This window comes from Vipera ursinii, assembly GCF_947247035.1.
Source record: "Vipera ursinii genome assembly, chromosome: 1".
NCBI lineage: Eukaryota > Metazoa > Chordata > Lepidosauria > Squamata > Viperidae > Vipera > Vipera ursinii.
In genome coordinates, this window is record NC_139512.1 from 117,093,535 (window position 1) to 117,109,750 (window position 16,216).

The 16,216-nt window shown below is 37.8% G+C and overlaps 2 protein-coding genes across 2 annotated transcripts in view; both read left to right on the plus strand.

The window, feature by feature from the left end:
• Positions 1-442: 442 nt before the first annotated feature.
• Positions 443-1,390, plus strand: LOC310631918 (olfactory receptor 5J3-like; the record flags this gene model as incomplete). The annotated part of the gene is made up of 1 exon (XM_083348701.1): positions 443-1,390. One exon carries the CDS (start codon positions 443-445, stop codon positions 1,388-1,390), a length of 948 nt encoding a protein of 315 aa, XP_083204827.1.
• A 4,894-nt stretch (positions 1,391-6,284) lies between these two features.
• LOC310640656 (uncharacterized protein) overlaps positions 6,285-16,216 on the plus strand; it is a gene marked incomplete at its 3' end in the record, with an annotated part of 29,354 nt that continues 19,422 nt past the window's right edge. The window contains exon 1 of the mRNA XM_083363077.1: positions 6,285-7,296. Within this exon, the coding sequence (XP_083219203.1) occupies positions 6,375-7,296 (922 nt within the window). The 5' untranslated portion in view covers positions 6,285-6,374. The remainder of the gene's footprint in view (positions 7,297-16,216) is intronic.

A 16,216-nucleotide genomic window follows, 5' to 3' on the forward strand; every position in this document is an offset into this window, starting at 1 on the left:
TTAAACTTTTGAAACAAAATAGGGCAGTTCAAACAATCTCATTGTCAGTAAAATATTCTTCAATAAATCTATTTATTGGAAAATAAATTTAAAAAACATTTAGGGTATATGTTACAGGCAAAATAAACCTAAAATTAAAAAAATTGCATTGTCCTCTTGACTGTTGTTGGCAGGATCAGAATTAAAATGTTCTCTCAGAGATGTCCTCTTCAAAAAAATGAGATTCTTCTTCTTGCAAGCAGAATGAAGATATAGCAAAGAAGTAAAGAGAGGAAAACAACAATCTCCTTTCTCTGCCCAAATTCATCTAGTGTATTAAACACTCTCTCATCACGAATCCTATGTTCAGGAGAAAGGGAAAATTGAAGCTACCTGCTCAGAGTTCTGTAATCTGTGTTTTTAAAGAAACATTTTTGTTGTTTTTACACAAAGGAAAAAGGGAATGAAGCTAACATCTGGAACAAATTACACTTTGGTGACCAACTTCGTTCTTTTTGGACTCACAGAACATCTTGAAATGTGGCCATTGCTCTTTGCAACATTTTTAATCATCTACATTGCTACTCTGCTGGGGAATCTTGGGATGGTTTTATTAATTTGGGTTGTTCCCCAGTTGCATACCCCCATGTACTTCTTTATTAGCAGCCTGTCCTTTTTAGATGCCTGTTATTCCACCACCATCACACCTATAATGCTGATGACCTTCCTAGTGGAAAAGAAAATGATATCATATGCTTCCTGTATTGCACAGTATTATTTCTTTGCAATATTTGCCACTACAGAGTTCTTCCTATTGGCTGCAATGGCATATGATCGCTATGTGGCCATTTGCAACCCTTTGCTCTACACTTCGGTGATGACTAAGAGGCTCTGTACAGGATTGATAGCTGGCTCATATTTTGCGGGAGTTGTGAACTCTATGATTCAAACTGGTGGTTTGTTAAGGTTGTCCTTTTGTGGCTCCAGCAGTATCAATCACTTTTTTTGTGATGTCACCCCCCTTCTGAAACTGGCTTGCAATGACGTCTCTTTGAATGAGATGCTGATATTCATTTTTGGCAGCTTGTTTGAAATGAGCACCTTGATGATCATTATTACCTCTTATGTATTCATTATTACTGCAGTTCTAAGGATTCATTCCACAGAGGGGAGGCATAAAGCATTTTCTACCTGTGCATCCCATCTCACAGCAGTGTCCATATATCATGGAACTATTCTCTTCATGTACTTCCGGCCCAATTCTAGCTATTCCCTTGAAACTGACAAAATAGCATCTGTGTTTTACACAGTAATAATACCCCTGTTGAATCCATTGATCTACAGCCTGAGGAATAAGGATGTAAAATATGCTGTGAAAAAAGTGTTTGGAAGAGAACTGGGCTCCCAATAAATATCTCTTTTACTTTATTTTCGAGTAAATTAACAAAAGTGCCCACATTTCAGAAAAACGTATGAAGTCTTAACAAAGAATCTCTTAAATATAATATGGTCTGTAGATTATTAATAGAATTCTAGCAATTCTTCCATATTGCTAAATATACCTTAAAATCGACCCTCTAATAAATAAAAAAAACCCAGCAAGTGTGTAAATTTGATAAAGTTTCTTTTGTAGAGGGCCTAATTTGCAAAGTATGCTCCAGCAATCAGTAGGATTGGTAATGCTCTTCCCTGATCCTTGATTTTGCTTAAAGTAATCTAAGGGAGAAGGGAAACCTCTTCATAGTCCTCAATAATTTTAAATCTCACTCTAGTTTCCCTTCTGCCCTCCTCCCATTTATACAAACACTCACACTCATATACACAATGCAAGATTTTATACTCTATCTCTTTAAAAAGTTTCCAATATTCCACCTTAATTTCTCCCACCCACACAGAAACTGCTGATAGAGGATATCTCCAGTCCTTGGAAATGCATTATGAAGATATGGCTTTAAGAACAGAACAAGAAGTGTGTATTCCTCTCTACATACATTTCCATGGAAGAAAACAAGTGTTCCTACTGTAATGAAGCACATTCGATGCAATTGCCTTTTCATAATAGACAGCATGTAATTTGTTGAATAAAGCCATATATACATAAATGTTCCTCAATATTGCTATCTTCTTCCCCTCACCATTGCACTTATCCTTGTCTCTCATGTGTCACAAGTTTTCACACCATCTAGACTAGGGGTAGGCAAGCTTGGCTCTTTTATGACTCGTGGACTTCAACTCCCAGAATTCCTGAGCCAGCCATGCTGAGGGGAAAGGGAGAGATTTCCAAGCTGAGCCATGCTGGCTCAGGAATTCTGGGAGTTGAAGTCCACGAGTCATAAAAGAGCCAAGGTTACCTATCCCTGATCTAGACAGTCCACTAACTTGGATTGGAAGATTGTTATTAAATTTGCAGTTATGAGCTTGGAGAAGCATAGTAGCCTATTTACCTTACTGTGTGCATTGAGTCGCTTTGTATTACATATTTTAACTGTCTGATACAAGGCTTTGGAGATTTTTCTGGTTTATGCTGAAAAGCAAAAGTTATAAAGAGAAGTCCCACAGTTAAACAGAACCTGAGTTCTTGTTTTTTTTTTCTTTTAAACTTCTACAAATCTGTACCAGAGGAGTAAAAGATTGGAATGACTTAAAGCAGAAAAAATATTACCAGAAGCATCTGAATTGGATTGGCACCCACTATTCTCCATATTATTCAGTTTCCCACCCCAGACAGAATTGTTTTGCATGTAACTAATAAAAGAAAACTGCCAATATATAACTCAGGGGCTGTTGTTTTTTTTTTGGGGGGGGGTGACACTTTGGCAGCATGTCATCAATGTTGACTTTTTGATTATTTGTTCATTTGAACTCTTTAATGAAAAGTAGATATTTATCACATTATGACATGCAGCCCATTCACAATTAGAAAAATATAACATCAGAAGAATTTAAAAGATAGATCCGAGGCAAGCATAATGCATTCCTACAAGATTTTTTAGAGGATTTCTTGAACAGACTGGGACAATTTGCCACTGCAAATTCACCGCAACCATTTCACTGTGGGACAACTCACTATGAGACCAACATGCCTCAGGATAACTCACCACAGACAATTCCACCTGGGATAACTCGCCACAATCAATGTTACCTACCATTGTTCTTTGAGATTATTTCCATTTTTGTGGAAATAATGTAAAAGAAATAGCGGCACATAACATTTATTGTGTTGAGTTATCCTACATGGAATTGTCCATGGTGAGTTGTCCCAAGATGAGTTGGACATGGTGAGGTATCCTGTGGCAAGCTGGTTGCAGTGAGATGGCCATGGAAAAATGGCTGTGGCAAAATGGCTGCAGTGAGATGGCCAGGGCAAAATGGCCATGGTGAGTTGGCCACAGCAAGTTGTCCTAGACCCTTCTTTGAAATATTATTGGATATTGGGATTTAATAATCCAGATTCTGAGGAGAAAATATGTACCCTCCCATCCCATTTGTTGGCTACTCCATAAAGAAAATGTGTCTTTTCCTGTGCTCACAAAGCAAAATAATGAATTTTATTTCAGTAGGTGATATGTGATCCAAGGTTTCTGGTTTATCTTTTTGGCTCTGAATCCATTTCAGTCCTTTGGGATACGTGATGATTGTGGATCACTCCATGCAGATGAATGTTGTATTTGTTTTGATGGTAACATTAGTTAAATTTCATGTAAAAATAGTGAGGGCATATGAGAATCCATCACTTGGATTTGTGGTTTTGTACATTCAATGATGCCAAACAATATTAGTTTTATCATTATAACATCTTACAGATAGGTGTGAGCTTTGATTTGATGATGGTGTCAAATGAAACCCACATACATTCATGGGGATCTCTGAGGATCTGCATAAATCCAAGTTTTATCTAATTTGTACAAAATCCAAGTGAACTACAGTCTTATTTCATACAAATTTATTCCTTTATATTATCTATTGTCTTTCACACACAAACACACTAGCAATCCATATGTATAGAAATCACATTGCAGGATCAGATTTTGGAACAGTGTGTTACTTTTCTTCATCAGTCTGGCATAGAAAGTCCTAATAATGGGGCAAAATTAAAGTAATTAGAATTAGAAAATGGTATTGGTTTGTCTATTTAACAAAAATAAGCATTATGAATAATTTTATGTTAGCATTATGAATAATTTTAGTACTTCAACATTTAGCCTGAAATTGATTCCCTTAAGACTCTGAAGATGAAGTTACTTCAGGGATGCTAATGATTCAGTTTATTTAAAGGAATAGGTTCTTTCTGTCATAAATCATCAAGTATGTGACCAACTCACTTCTCCTGTATAAATCTATACTGAAAAGTGATACAGCCATTCCAAGGTCAAGGTTGATTGGTTTCTTATATTCATTCGGGATAGTGTCAGTTATAAAAATTATTTTTGGATTGCCTCTACATTGCTCAAAGAACATAGAGAAGTACAAGAAAATAGAAAAAAATTGAATATTTCCAGCATGATGGTCTATGAAGATGAATCAAATGCCTGCGATTAAAAGCAGAAACTAAAAAAATCAGCAAAGCTACTGGTATTCTTCAATTAAAAATACTTCTTGTGTGGCAGCAAATAGTTTCTAAAGGCTGAAATGAACATCATTTTGTCTGTTGCAAATGCCCAAGGCTACCTTTGCAAAGGTTGGTATTTATTTATTTTCTTATTTTTAAGAATTAAGGTTTTTTAAGTGATTTATAATCATGCAAAAAAGAATAATTTTCAGAACCAAACTAGCAGACAGAAAGGATTTTTAACTGTTCTGCATTTGGCATATCGTTCAAATGCTCCTTAGGTATTCCTCTTTCCATCATGAATTAAACTTAGAGCCCAAGTTGCAAGAAAAGAGACTAGAAGAAGTTTAGTATAAATGTGATACATTTATTTTGAAAAAGGGGAAGGGGAACATTTAGAAAGAAGAGGGAATATTGTTCTTGACCCCACCACTTTGGAGTATAAATGCTGCAAAGTCTAGATCACTTTGTGCAATGGGTTATAATTACATTTAACAAATGTAGGCAGAAGATTGTGATAGCCACAAGGCAGCCACTAAACCTATCTTCTTCTGTAATCTCTGTCCTCCAAATTTGCACCCTCACTCTATGGTTGTTTGGCCACCTTCAGTAATGAGTGTCTCTTCTAAGTTATTCTGCTAAATGTGATCCTTCTGAAAGTGCCTAAAATTTACTTTACTTTGGTTAGCATTCAAGTATTTGACTATCTAAGAGGTGTTAGGCCCTACATAAAGGAGTCCATCTGCTCTATAAATAGTTTATACAATTCTATTTCTGCACAGGAATCTCAGGAAAAGTGAAGGACAAGCAAATGCTCTGAGCATTTGACTTGCTTGCTTAGCTCATATATTTTTGCATAAATCCCAGAATGCTCTTTGACTCACACAGCAACAGAGTAGTGATTTAGGATTTCTAGGCACAGTTTATTTGGGATTGGGAACAATTGGAATGATTTATATAATTTAATTAATCTTGTTAACTTGAAACAATATGTTGATGTTAACCAGGAAAAAAAACTCCAAACAATGCATCTGATAAATTTACAATGAAGGACAAATCTTCAAAAGAAGACAAGGAAGCTTATACCTTTATTTTCACTGAAGCTGCACAATACTCAAAAGATCCAGGTAATCATTAATCATTTGTAGTTTGTCTTAGCTTGATGTAGCTATAATGCTAAAAGCAACTGCAGTTAAAATCTTCAAGTGATTTTCATTTTTTCACCACAAAAACCATGCAGGTATGGGAACAATCCTTTAGAAAAATTGCCGGGGTCATTAGGGAAAGTGCTCAAATTGTATCCTATGCTATTTGAACAAAGGGCAACTCGTGTCTTGCATTTTTCCCTTTGTCTCCTCTCTTTGAAGCTCTCCATGTTTCTTGAAAAACCTCTTCAAATGATTCAGAAGGACCTTCTTAACATTGTGAGTTGTGCCCTTTTTCAAGGGAGCAATGGGGACAAGCATACAGCCAGTATAAGAAATAATGCAAAGTTATTCTACATAATTGTTGGTTAATTTTTGTTTCCTACTACAATCATGTAAGACACAATCAACAATTTGGGGTTCATCTGAATATCTAGAAAGGCTGGGAGTTCCAGGAGGAGAAAGGAAAAAATAAGATATTTTGCATAAGCTGTTTTCGTTGGTATTCATCCTGTTTGTATTTTTTTCAAACAAAATACCTCTCACATAAAAAAGATCTTCCCAAAATTCTGATCTCACTTAAAAATCAAATTTTCTGCTAAGATGCCAATTTCAAACTGGTTCCTTAAAGTTTAGTTAAGCGATGCCATTCTGACAGCCTTTCTTTCTGCTTACCAGATGCAGCGTCTCTCTAACTGATCATGAACAACTACACCATGGTAGCGGAATTCATTCTTCTTGGGCTAACAGACAAAGTGGCACTTGAAGGCCCCCTCTTCATGATATTTTTTCTGATCTATTTTCTGATATTGGCTGGGAACATGGGGATGGTTGTATTGATCAAAATCAGTCCCCAGCTTCATACCCCAATGTACTTCTTCCTCAGCAATCTGTCTGTAGTTGATGTCTGCTACTCTTCCATCTTTGCACCAAGACTCTTGATGAATTTAGCACAATTTAAAACTATTTCATATGCTGGATGCATCACCCAACATTGCTTTTTTGTAGTCTTTGTGAGTACTGAGGGCTTTCTGCTTGCAGTAATGGCATATGACCGCTATGTAGCCATTTGTAAGCCATTACTCTATACCACTATGATGACAAAAAGGGTCTATGTCCTGCTAGTAGCAGGTTCATATCTAGGTGGAATAGTGAATTCCCTCACCCACACTTCTGGCTTGCTTATGGTGTCATTCTGTGCCCCAGGTGTAATTAACCACTTCTTCTGTGATACACCAGCTATGTTGAAAATTTCATGCAGTGCTACCCATATTAATGAACTTATATTGGTCACCTTCTCTGGAATAATTGCTCTTTCTACTCTTCTGATAATTATAATCTCCTACCTGTTTATCTTGACTAGCATCATAAAGATGCGTTCTTCTGGAAATAGATACAAAGCTTTTTCCACCTGTGCTTCCCACCTAACAGCAGTCACCATGTTCTATGGGCCAGTTAGTTTAAGCCATTTGCAACTCAGCTCGATGTACATTCAGCAACAAGAGAAGATCTCAGCTGTGTTCTACACTCTGATAGTCCCAATGCTCAATCCAGTGATCTACAGTTTGAGGAACAAAGAGGTAAAAGATGCCTTGAAGAAAGTGATTAATTGTCAAAAAGAATAAAGTTTTTGCTGCCCTAAGATGGTTTAGAATAATTTTTTAATCCTATGGGGGATTCTCATTGCAAAATTGGAAGGAAACTGATAGTTTATTCAATTCACACATATGATTCTCCTAATTAAAAAACAATTTGAAAATCAATCAGTGTGGAAAATTTAAGTTACAAAAATTTTTGATAGGCATATACAATGTATACATAGAAGGGAGAAAGATTGCCTCCTCCTGTGATTTCCACCCCTTTTCTTTATCCATCACTTATAATTTATAATGCTGTCTCCCATCTGCCAATACAAGGAAAAAAGAAATTATTTTAAAATAATTTAATTAATAAATTAAACCACACATTCATTCCTGTGAGTTCTCTGCAGCAACTGACTCTTTCATTCCCCACCGACTCTGTGAAACAATGAAGATAAGAAAACAGTCAGAATGAAACACTTAAATCTCATTCTTCAGACAAGCAAAGTGAACATGCAAATCTGTTTATGGTTAACTGTTTAATCAATGTATACAACTACCCATCTCACAATTGTGATGTCATGCATAGGGATCTAACCAAACAAAAAGTTACAATAAGAAAAAGAAAAGTCATGGCAGCCAAAGTCAAACCCAACTCCAGTCATGCTTGTAGTAGGATGTAGTCTGTCCTTCTAAATGATCATAGAACTGCTGCCTAACAGATCATATGTGTCTGTATTAATGATTTAAAATACTTAGAGAAATTGGCCATTAAAGAATTTCCTAGATAGAAATAAAAGCTTTGAATCAGAGGAAATTAACATCAAGTAAAGTTGCTTGTCAGGTCTCACAGGCCATTACTTACAGTGCAGTCATAAAGCCATTTTTATTTCATTGCAGCTTATGCCCACATAAATGGATACAATATTGTAGCATTTTGAGAACAGGAAAAACCATGCAAGATGATATACCAGCATTTCTCTGAAGGTCTGGACAGCAGGAATTCTATATGCCTCATCAATAGTTTTGATGAGTTATTGGTCTACCCAGTGTAGACCTTAGCTGGTCTTCTCCCAAAATGATATTGCTAGGATTTCAGAAAGCCTATTTACTAACTACACTTTCAATGATTAACAAACCTAATTGAGTAACCCTAACCCCAATTTTGTCGCTATTGATTATAGATAAGCCTAAAAATCATTCATAACCCAACTTTCTGGGACTTGTTTTGTTTCACCGTTTTTGAGGATTTTAAATATAATAAACCTAGCAAGCAAAGGCCTATTTTAAGCAATTTTGAAGCAAGTAAAATGGAAAATTATTAAGCTACTGTATCTTTTAAAAACATTTTTGGTTGGTACTTTAAATAAGGTAAAGGTAAAGGTTCCCCCACACATGCGTGCTAGTCATTTTCAACTCTAGGGGCCGGTGCTCATCTCCGTTTCAAAGCCAAAGAGCCAGTGCTTGTCCGAGGACAACTCCATGGTCATGTGGCCGGCATGACTAGACGCCAAAAGCACACGGAACGCTGTTACCTTCCCACCGTAGTGGTCCCTATTTTTCTACTTGCATTTTTACGTGCTTTCGAACTGCTAGGTTGGCAGAAGCTGGGACGAGTAACAGGCACTCACTCTGCTACGTGGCACTTGGGATTCAACCTGCCAAACTGCTAACCTTCTGATTGACAAGCTCAGCGTCCTAACCCACTGAGCCACCGCATCCCTTGGCAATACTTTAAATACAGATATTCAAATGAGCATAGTAGCCATATTCTATTTGAGGTGATTTAAAGTAAATAAAACCCCAATGAACAGTTTCTATAAGCCTTATGACACTTAACAGGGGTAAAAGAAGTTTTTTTAAAAAAATCCAATGTGCCTTTCATAAGTAAAATATTGTATTATTGCCTTTAGATGGCTATTGCCTGACCTAAAAAAAGTTTGCCATGTTCTCCATATAATGGTTGATACATATGGCACACAGGGAGAAATTTATTTATTTATTTATTTATTTATTTATTTATTTATTTATTTATTTTTCATGTATTCACTCATTTATTCATTTATTCATTTTTACAAATAAGTCAAGGCAGCTTCCTCCTCTTATTTTCCCACCGTTTGAGGTGAGTTGGGCTGAGAGCGAGTGACTGTCTCAGACATCCAGCTGGTTTTCATGGCTAAGGCTGAACTAGAACTCTTTGTCGCCTCATTTCTAGTCTGGCACCTTCCCCACTATGCCAAACAGTATGCCTTGCATCAACATTGTCATCATTCAAAACACCAAATAAAAATAATTATGATCCTTTACACTTGGCACGTATATGCTGTATGTGCTTCATGTGACCTACAAGGATCTGCAGTTGATTTTTTTTTACGATCAAATGTTTAGCCTGGATTTGGCATGTTATCCACCTGTCAAGTCTTTCCCAACAACCTTGAAAAGGCAGCTGTTGCTGTTTGATAGTGTTAAAAGGTATCCTTGCAGAATTATTATTATTATTTATTAAACTTGTACGCAATCAGACTCTCAAAAAGATTCTAGGCATTTCACACACACAAAAAGAATAAAACATTAAATTTAAAAGATGTCAAGTGCAATGAAGCACGGAGTCTCACTCTCCCTTGCCAAAGGCCTAGCTCAGGGGTCAGCAACCTGAAACAGTGAAAGAGCCACTTGGAACTGGTTCCCTCACAAAAGGAAAAACTGGGAGCCACAAAAAATGTGTGCGCATGTGCGTACATGCACGCATGCGCAGAACAGGGTTTGACTGAAGAGTGGAGCCAAGGCGAGATATGCACCTACCCTTCATATTTGAATTGATTGGTTGAACTTTTTTAGTCCCACTTTTTTTTTTTTGGACTGCACATGGCAGAGGACCGGGAGCCACAGGAGACGGCTGAAAGAGCCACATGTGGCTCTGGAGCTGCGGGTTTCAGACCTGTGGCCTAGCTATTCAGAATCTCCAGTGCTTGCTTTAATCCTCACACCCAGGAGCTTCAGATCCATTCTGCATAAACTGCAGCACTTTTCTGCAATCTCTGAAAGTTGTTGCTGCAGGTTCTCCTAGGTTGCATGGCTGTTCTCTGCACCTGCCCTGTGGTCTCAGGAAAAAATGCAGCAGCTTTGAGGATTGCAGAATAGTTTGTTTGTTTATTGTTTGTTTATTATATTTGTATACCGCCCTTCTCCCGAAGGACTCAGGGCGGTGAACAGGGCACATATAAAAATACAGAATACAAAAATTAAAAAGAGAATTAAATACGAGCCCGAACTGAAAACAGTAGAAAAATGTAAAAATCCCCAATAAAAACCCCAGCGCATCCCCCATCAGGCCAGGCCGGCTTGTTCAAATAGGTAGGTCTTCAAGTCGTGTCGGAAGGAGCAAAGGTCAGGTGCCATCCGGAGCTCAACTGGCAGCTGATTCCATAAAGCGCAGGGCGCCCACAGAGAAGGCCCTCCCCCTGGGGGCCACCAGCCGACATTCTCTGACCGGTGGCACCCTGAGGAGGCCCTCTCTGTGGGAACGCACAGGGCGGAGGGAAGTTGACGCCGGCAGCAGGTGATCCCCGAGGTACTCCGGACCCATGCCATGTAGGGCCTTAAAGACCATTACCAAAACCTTGAACCTCACCCGGAAGACAACTGGCAGCCAATGCAGCTCGCGGAGCAAAGGTGTAACATGGGAGTACCGGGAGACTCCCAAGACAACTCTCATGGCTGCATTCTGTACATGAGTGATGCACTCATGTTCTTCAATGCCCCAAAGCGCTCTCTTTTCCAGTCACAATGAACTGGACTCTATTTTCAAAAAAGAGCTGTCTTGGCTTGATATAGATTGTTAATTTTTAATGTTTCACTGTATTACTGATACAATTTTATTTGGTTTGTTATTTGCTTGTCATATATTTGTTGTCAAGGCCTTGAGATTGATTCCATCTTTTCAATACCAAATAATGAACTCGGCATTGGTTCTGATTACTTTAGTTTATAGCATCTGTTCTGTTTCCTTAAAAGGTTTATTTGCTATACTGGGAGAAAGCTCAACTCTTTTACTCATTTAAAAAGGAGAAACTGAGGGAATACACCATAGTATTTTGCCCAACAGAGAAAAAGGCTTCATGCCTCTAAAGATAAATTACTTTTTCCTAATGTGAATCACCTATATTATCAGGGGAACCTATTCCCAAAGAGTAAATCAGTACCTTTGTGAATCTTAATGAAACTGAATACAGATCTGTTGTAAATAAAGCTGTTTCTTTGAGGATAGCTTGGAAGTATCAGCATCAGCCTATATATGCTCTTGTGGCTGGATCCTCCCCCTATCCCTGCTTCAGTGATAAAGTCACAAATGTCATCCCCAAATTGAGAAGAGTTCTTTCTTAAAACCTGATAGAGAAACAGTGGGACCTGGGATTTTTTCAGGATGGAGGTTTGTGGCACTGATGGCAGTCAATATCAAACATTCTGTCACCAGATTTATATTTTAAAAGCCTGAAAAGAAAGAAATTAGTATAATTTGGGCTTATTTTCATGGTTTTTTTTAGTGTGCTATTCAATTTCAGGAAAAGAAATGGGGGCAAGATTGTGTTTGTGGTAGTAATATTTTTTTTGCATAATTAACTGAAGCAGGAATGTTATACATGGATAGTTATGACTAGTAGCCACATGAAGAGGAAATATTAAGAACTTGTGTGTGGTGGCACTAGCTATCATCTGACTGTTGTTCAGTATCTTATATTATTTTGCCTTATATTATTATTATATTTGTCTACATTATAGACAAGGAAAGCTATGTTACCTGATGTCCCTGATGACATTTAGTGGATTGCCTGTTTCATGCATGCTTGCCTTTTCTGTGAAAACCCTGAACCAAAAGATCAAATTTAGTTTCATTGGAAATGATTGAAGGATCATCTTATGTCTTCCCCACCTTTTTCTTGACAATTTTTGGCAATTTTATACCTGGTATGAAAAACAGTAATGACAGTTCCGAGAATGATTTTCTCTTGCTGGGTTTTGGAAAGAAATCAACTTTTCTTTTTGCGATTTTCTCCCTCACCTATGGCACCATCCTGTCTTTCAACATCACTGTCATGTCAGTCATATGGCTAGACCGGACTCTGCATTGTCCAATGTACTTTTTACTTTTTGCATTATCTGTCTCAGAAACTTGTATTACCTTTGTCACTGTCCCCAAACTTCTATTCCTTCTGTTGACCGGCAGACAGTCCATTTCCTTTCTTGGATGTGCCATGCAGATGTTTTGCTTTTTTAGTTTGGGAGCCAACAACTGTTTCCTTTTAGTCGCTATGTCTTATGATCGGTATGCAGCAATTTGCTACCCACTTCAGTACCAAGTGCTGATGGAGAAAAGGGTTTGCATCAAACTAGCAGCTGCATCATATCTAACAGGATGCTATATATCTCTAGTTATTTGCATCCTTATTTTCAGGTTGCCTTTTTGTGGGCCAAAAGAAATCCAACATTTCTTCTGTGACATTTCCCCTGTGCTGAGCCTGACTTGTACTGACACTTCCCTAACCCGTCTGGTGGTGGTTCTTTTATGTGCTGTTGTTGTGCTGGGCACAGTCCTATTGACCTTTGTTTCATACGCCTATATTATTTCTGCTATCCTAAGGATCTGCTCCAGTTTGGGAAGGAAAAAAATGTTCTCCACCTGTGCTTCCCATCTCATTGTGGTGATCACCCACTTCAGTTGTGCTGGTTTTGTGTATTTGAGACCAAAGGCAGCTTCTTCACTAGGTCAAGACACATGGATCTCAACCGTTTTTGTCTTTATAACCCCTCTGCTAAACCCTTTGATTTATACCTTGAGAAACAAGGAAGTTAAATTAGCCATTCAAAAATTGCTGAGAAATTCATTTTGTTCTCAGAATCTCTAAACAGAAGAGGTGATTTTGATGTAATTTAATAGGGGGGGCGGATGTGCATCTTAAAGTCTGAGGAAGCTCAGAGCCAAGACACTAGCATATATTGGAATAGTTGTAATACAGACCACTGAAAAGATAGACAAATATTATGCAATGTTTAAGTATAGTCTTTAGAGCAAAAGTTAGTGTTGAGCATATGATTTATAGCAATAGCACTTAGACTTACAGTATATACAGCTTCATAGTGATTTACAGCCCTCTTTAAGCAGTTTGCAGAGTCAGCATATTGCCCCCAACAATGTAGGTCCTCATTTTACTGACCTCGAAAGGATGGAAGGCTGAGTCAATCATCAGCCGGTCAGGATCGATCTGCTGGCAGTGAGCTGAGTCAACCTGCAATACTGCATTCTAACCACTGTGCCACCAGGCTCAGTGTTATGATTAACATTTTCTTTTTCCCAAGAGGTTAAGAAATAATCCCATTCTTTCTCTCTCAAACAACAAGCATACAAGCATACATGGAAGTATTTATGCATTGGAACTGCTACTTAGCCTGGAAATAAAGCCTGTAAAAGTGCACACAGGAGGACAGGAACAACACCTCCTAATAAAATCTTCTACTGGCCTTTACTTTCATTAGATGCTGATTAGACAAATACTTTTGCTCACCAGCTGAACTGTTAATAATTTTGTACTTGAGCAATAAATTTTATTTCTGTCCACCATGATATGATCATTTATGCTGAAAAACTGTCTTCATGTATGTATTTTTAAAAAAATCAACACGATGGTGCAAGGGAATGGCTGGACTATCAGCAAGTAGATGTCACCCACAGCACCCAGAGGGAATCAATGGATTGACAAAATGGTGCCTTCCAAGGTAATAAAAATGTGAAAGAGTACAGCCAGGCAAAAGTCCTTGTCTCAGAAGCAGCGTGAAAAGTTTAATGCACAAGCCAGAGAGAGAATCAGCAACTCTCTTCCCTCTCTTGAACTTCTATGCTAATCCTCTTCTTTAAACATAATCAAGACCACGTTTAAAAAGTTTAACAAAACCTTGACTTCCTGTTCGGTTTTCAGTGTAGCAGTTGGAGAATCCAAAACGTCAGATCCTCCAGCTGAAATTTCTTTTTGTTGGGGACCCTAAGGGGCCAGAATCCACCCTGAAGGGGTGGACTGAAGGAAGGAAATCCCAGGGACTTAGGAGAGATGGCGGTCTCTCCGAACAGTCCAGGAGAAGCCTCCCAGAAACCAATCAAAGAAAAGGCTGGCCAACGCCCTGCCCAGTCATAGCTGAACCAAAAGAAAGTCACAAGCAATTAAACTAAATGAATAGCAAAGCAGCATGCTTGAATCTGGGTAAGAATATTGATTTTCTCTATCCTACCTACTTTCCTGAAGAAGAAAATCCCCAAAATAAGAGTTCTCTGAAGGAGGAAAGGGGGAGGGGGACTTCATTCCTTCTCTCTCACTTGGGCAGCGAAATTTGCTATTTTAGAGAAGGAAAATAACCAGAAAGACATGACAAATGAGCAAATGCTGACCCCTGCTGGTGGAGGAGAATTTTTTTCTTTTTTTTCACCTTTGAACTCTTAAGCTTTGAATGCACCTGTTTAAACAAATTGGATAACACAGCTGAAGCAATGAATACTCTACAAAAGGAAACTTGCGATGAGCAACAACAATTCCAAAGTACAATGACTTTAAACTACATAGAAATTCACAACAACTTTGAAAACATGAACCAACTTATTTCCAACCTAATTTCACTCCAAGAAATCTCTCAAAATACAGTAGAGATGACTCAAAGAACTTCTGAAGATATAAAAAATGTGTTTTGAAATTAAAGCATAAGAGGGTATGTATGGAAAAAACAGAATTAAATTCACTAATGTAAATATAGTGGAATGTTGAAATGATTGTTATTTGTAAGAACATCTAGAATTTGGAGGGAGAAACAAGCTGTTCTCCTTTTTTGTTGTTATTGTTTCTTTTTACTTTTTTTTACTTATTGATTGGGAATTATAAAAGCATGAGAGAGTTTGCCTGGAAAAAAACAGAATGAAATCCACCAGTGTAAATATAGGTAAAGGTAAAGGTTCCCCCGCACATGCGTGCTAGTCGTTTCCGACTCTAGGGGCCGGTGCTCATCTCCGTTTCAAAGCCGAAGAGCCAGCGCTTGTCCAAGAACATCTCCGTGGTCATGTGGCCGGCATGACGGAACGCTGTTACCTTCCCACCGTGGTGGTCCCTATTTTTCTACTTGCATTTTTACGTGCTTTCGAACTGCTAGGTTGGCAGAAGCTGGGACAAGTAACAGGCGCTCACTCTGTTACACGGCACTCGGGATTTGACCCGCCAAACTGCCGACCTTCTGATCGACAAGCTCAGCATCCTAACCCACTGAGCCACCGCGTCCTTTGTAGTGTAAATATAGTTAAGTGCTAAAAAAGATTGTTACTGGTGAAAGTATTTAGAATTTGTGGGGAGAAATAAGCTGAAATATATACGGTGACAGGATTTATGATAAGGCAACTAAAACGATACACAGGAGTACTGAAACTATATATTTAACTGTTGTTAAGCAAACAGAACTGTCTTAATCTAATGTTTTGCAAAGAAAGATATGTAGGGGAAAGGGGAAATCAAATGAAATTAACATATGGAACATAGATTATAGAATTTAATTGTTAAGGACTGTTTTATAAATGTTATCCAGACAACATTCTGTTTTATAATGATTTATGTTATGTTAAAAAATTTCAATAAAATATTTACACAGAAAATAAAAAGTTTAACAAAAACTCTCTGGATGAAGCAGAAACTTTACTTTTAAACTACAGTGTCTAAAATGACAGTTCTAAGCAGCCGTTGGCGCTTCGGAATGTGTTGAATTCAGCATCATATAAAAAGATTTACCAGCACATGTTTCTTCCATGGTTAGGGATACATGATACTGATATTTCAGGATCCAATTTTAATTCCAATTAGTAAACATGATAGACAATGTTTAAAATATTTGAATATGTAGCTATTGTTCATCACATCACACTATTTTCTTCCCTTTATTTA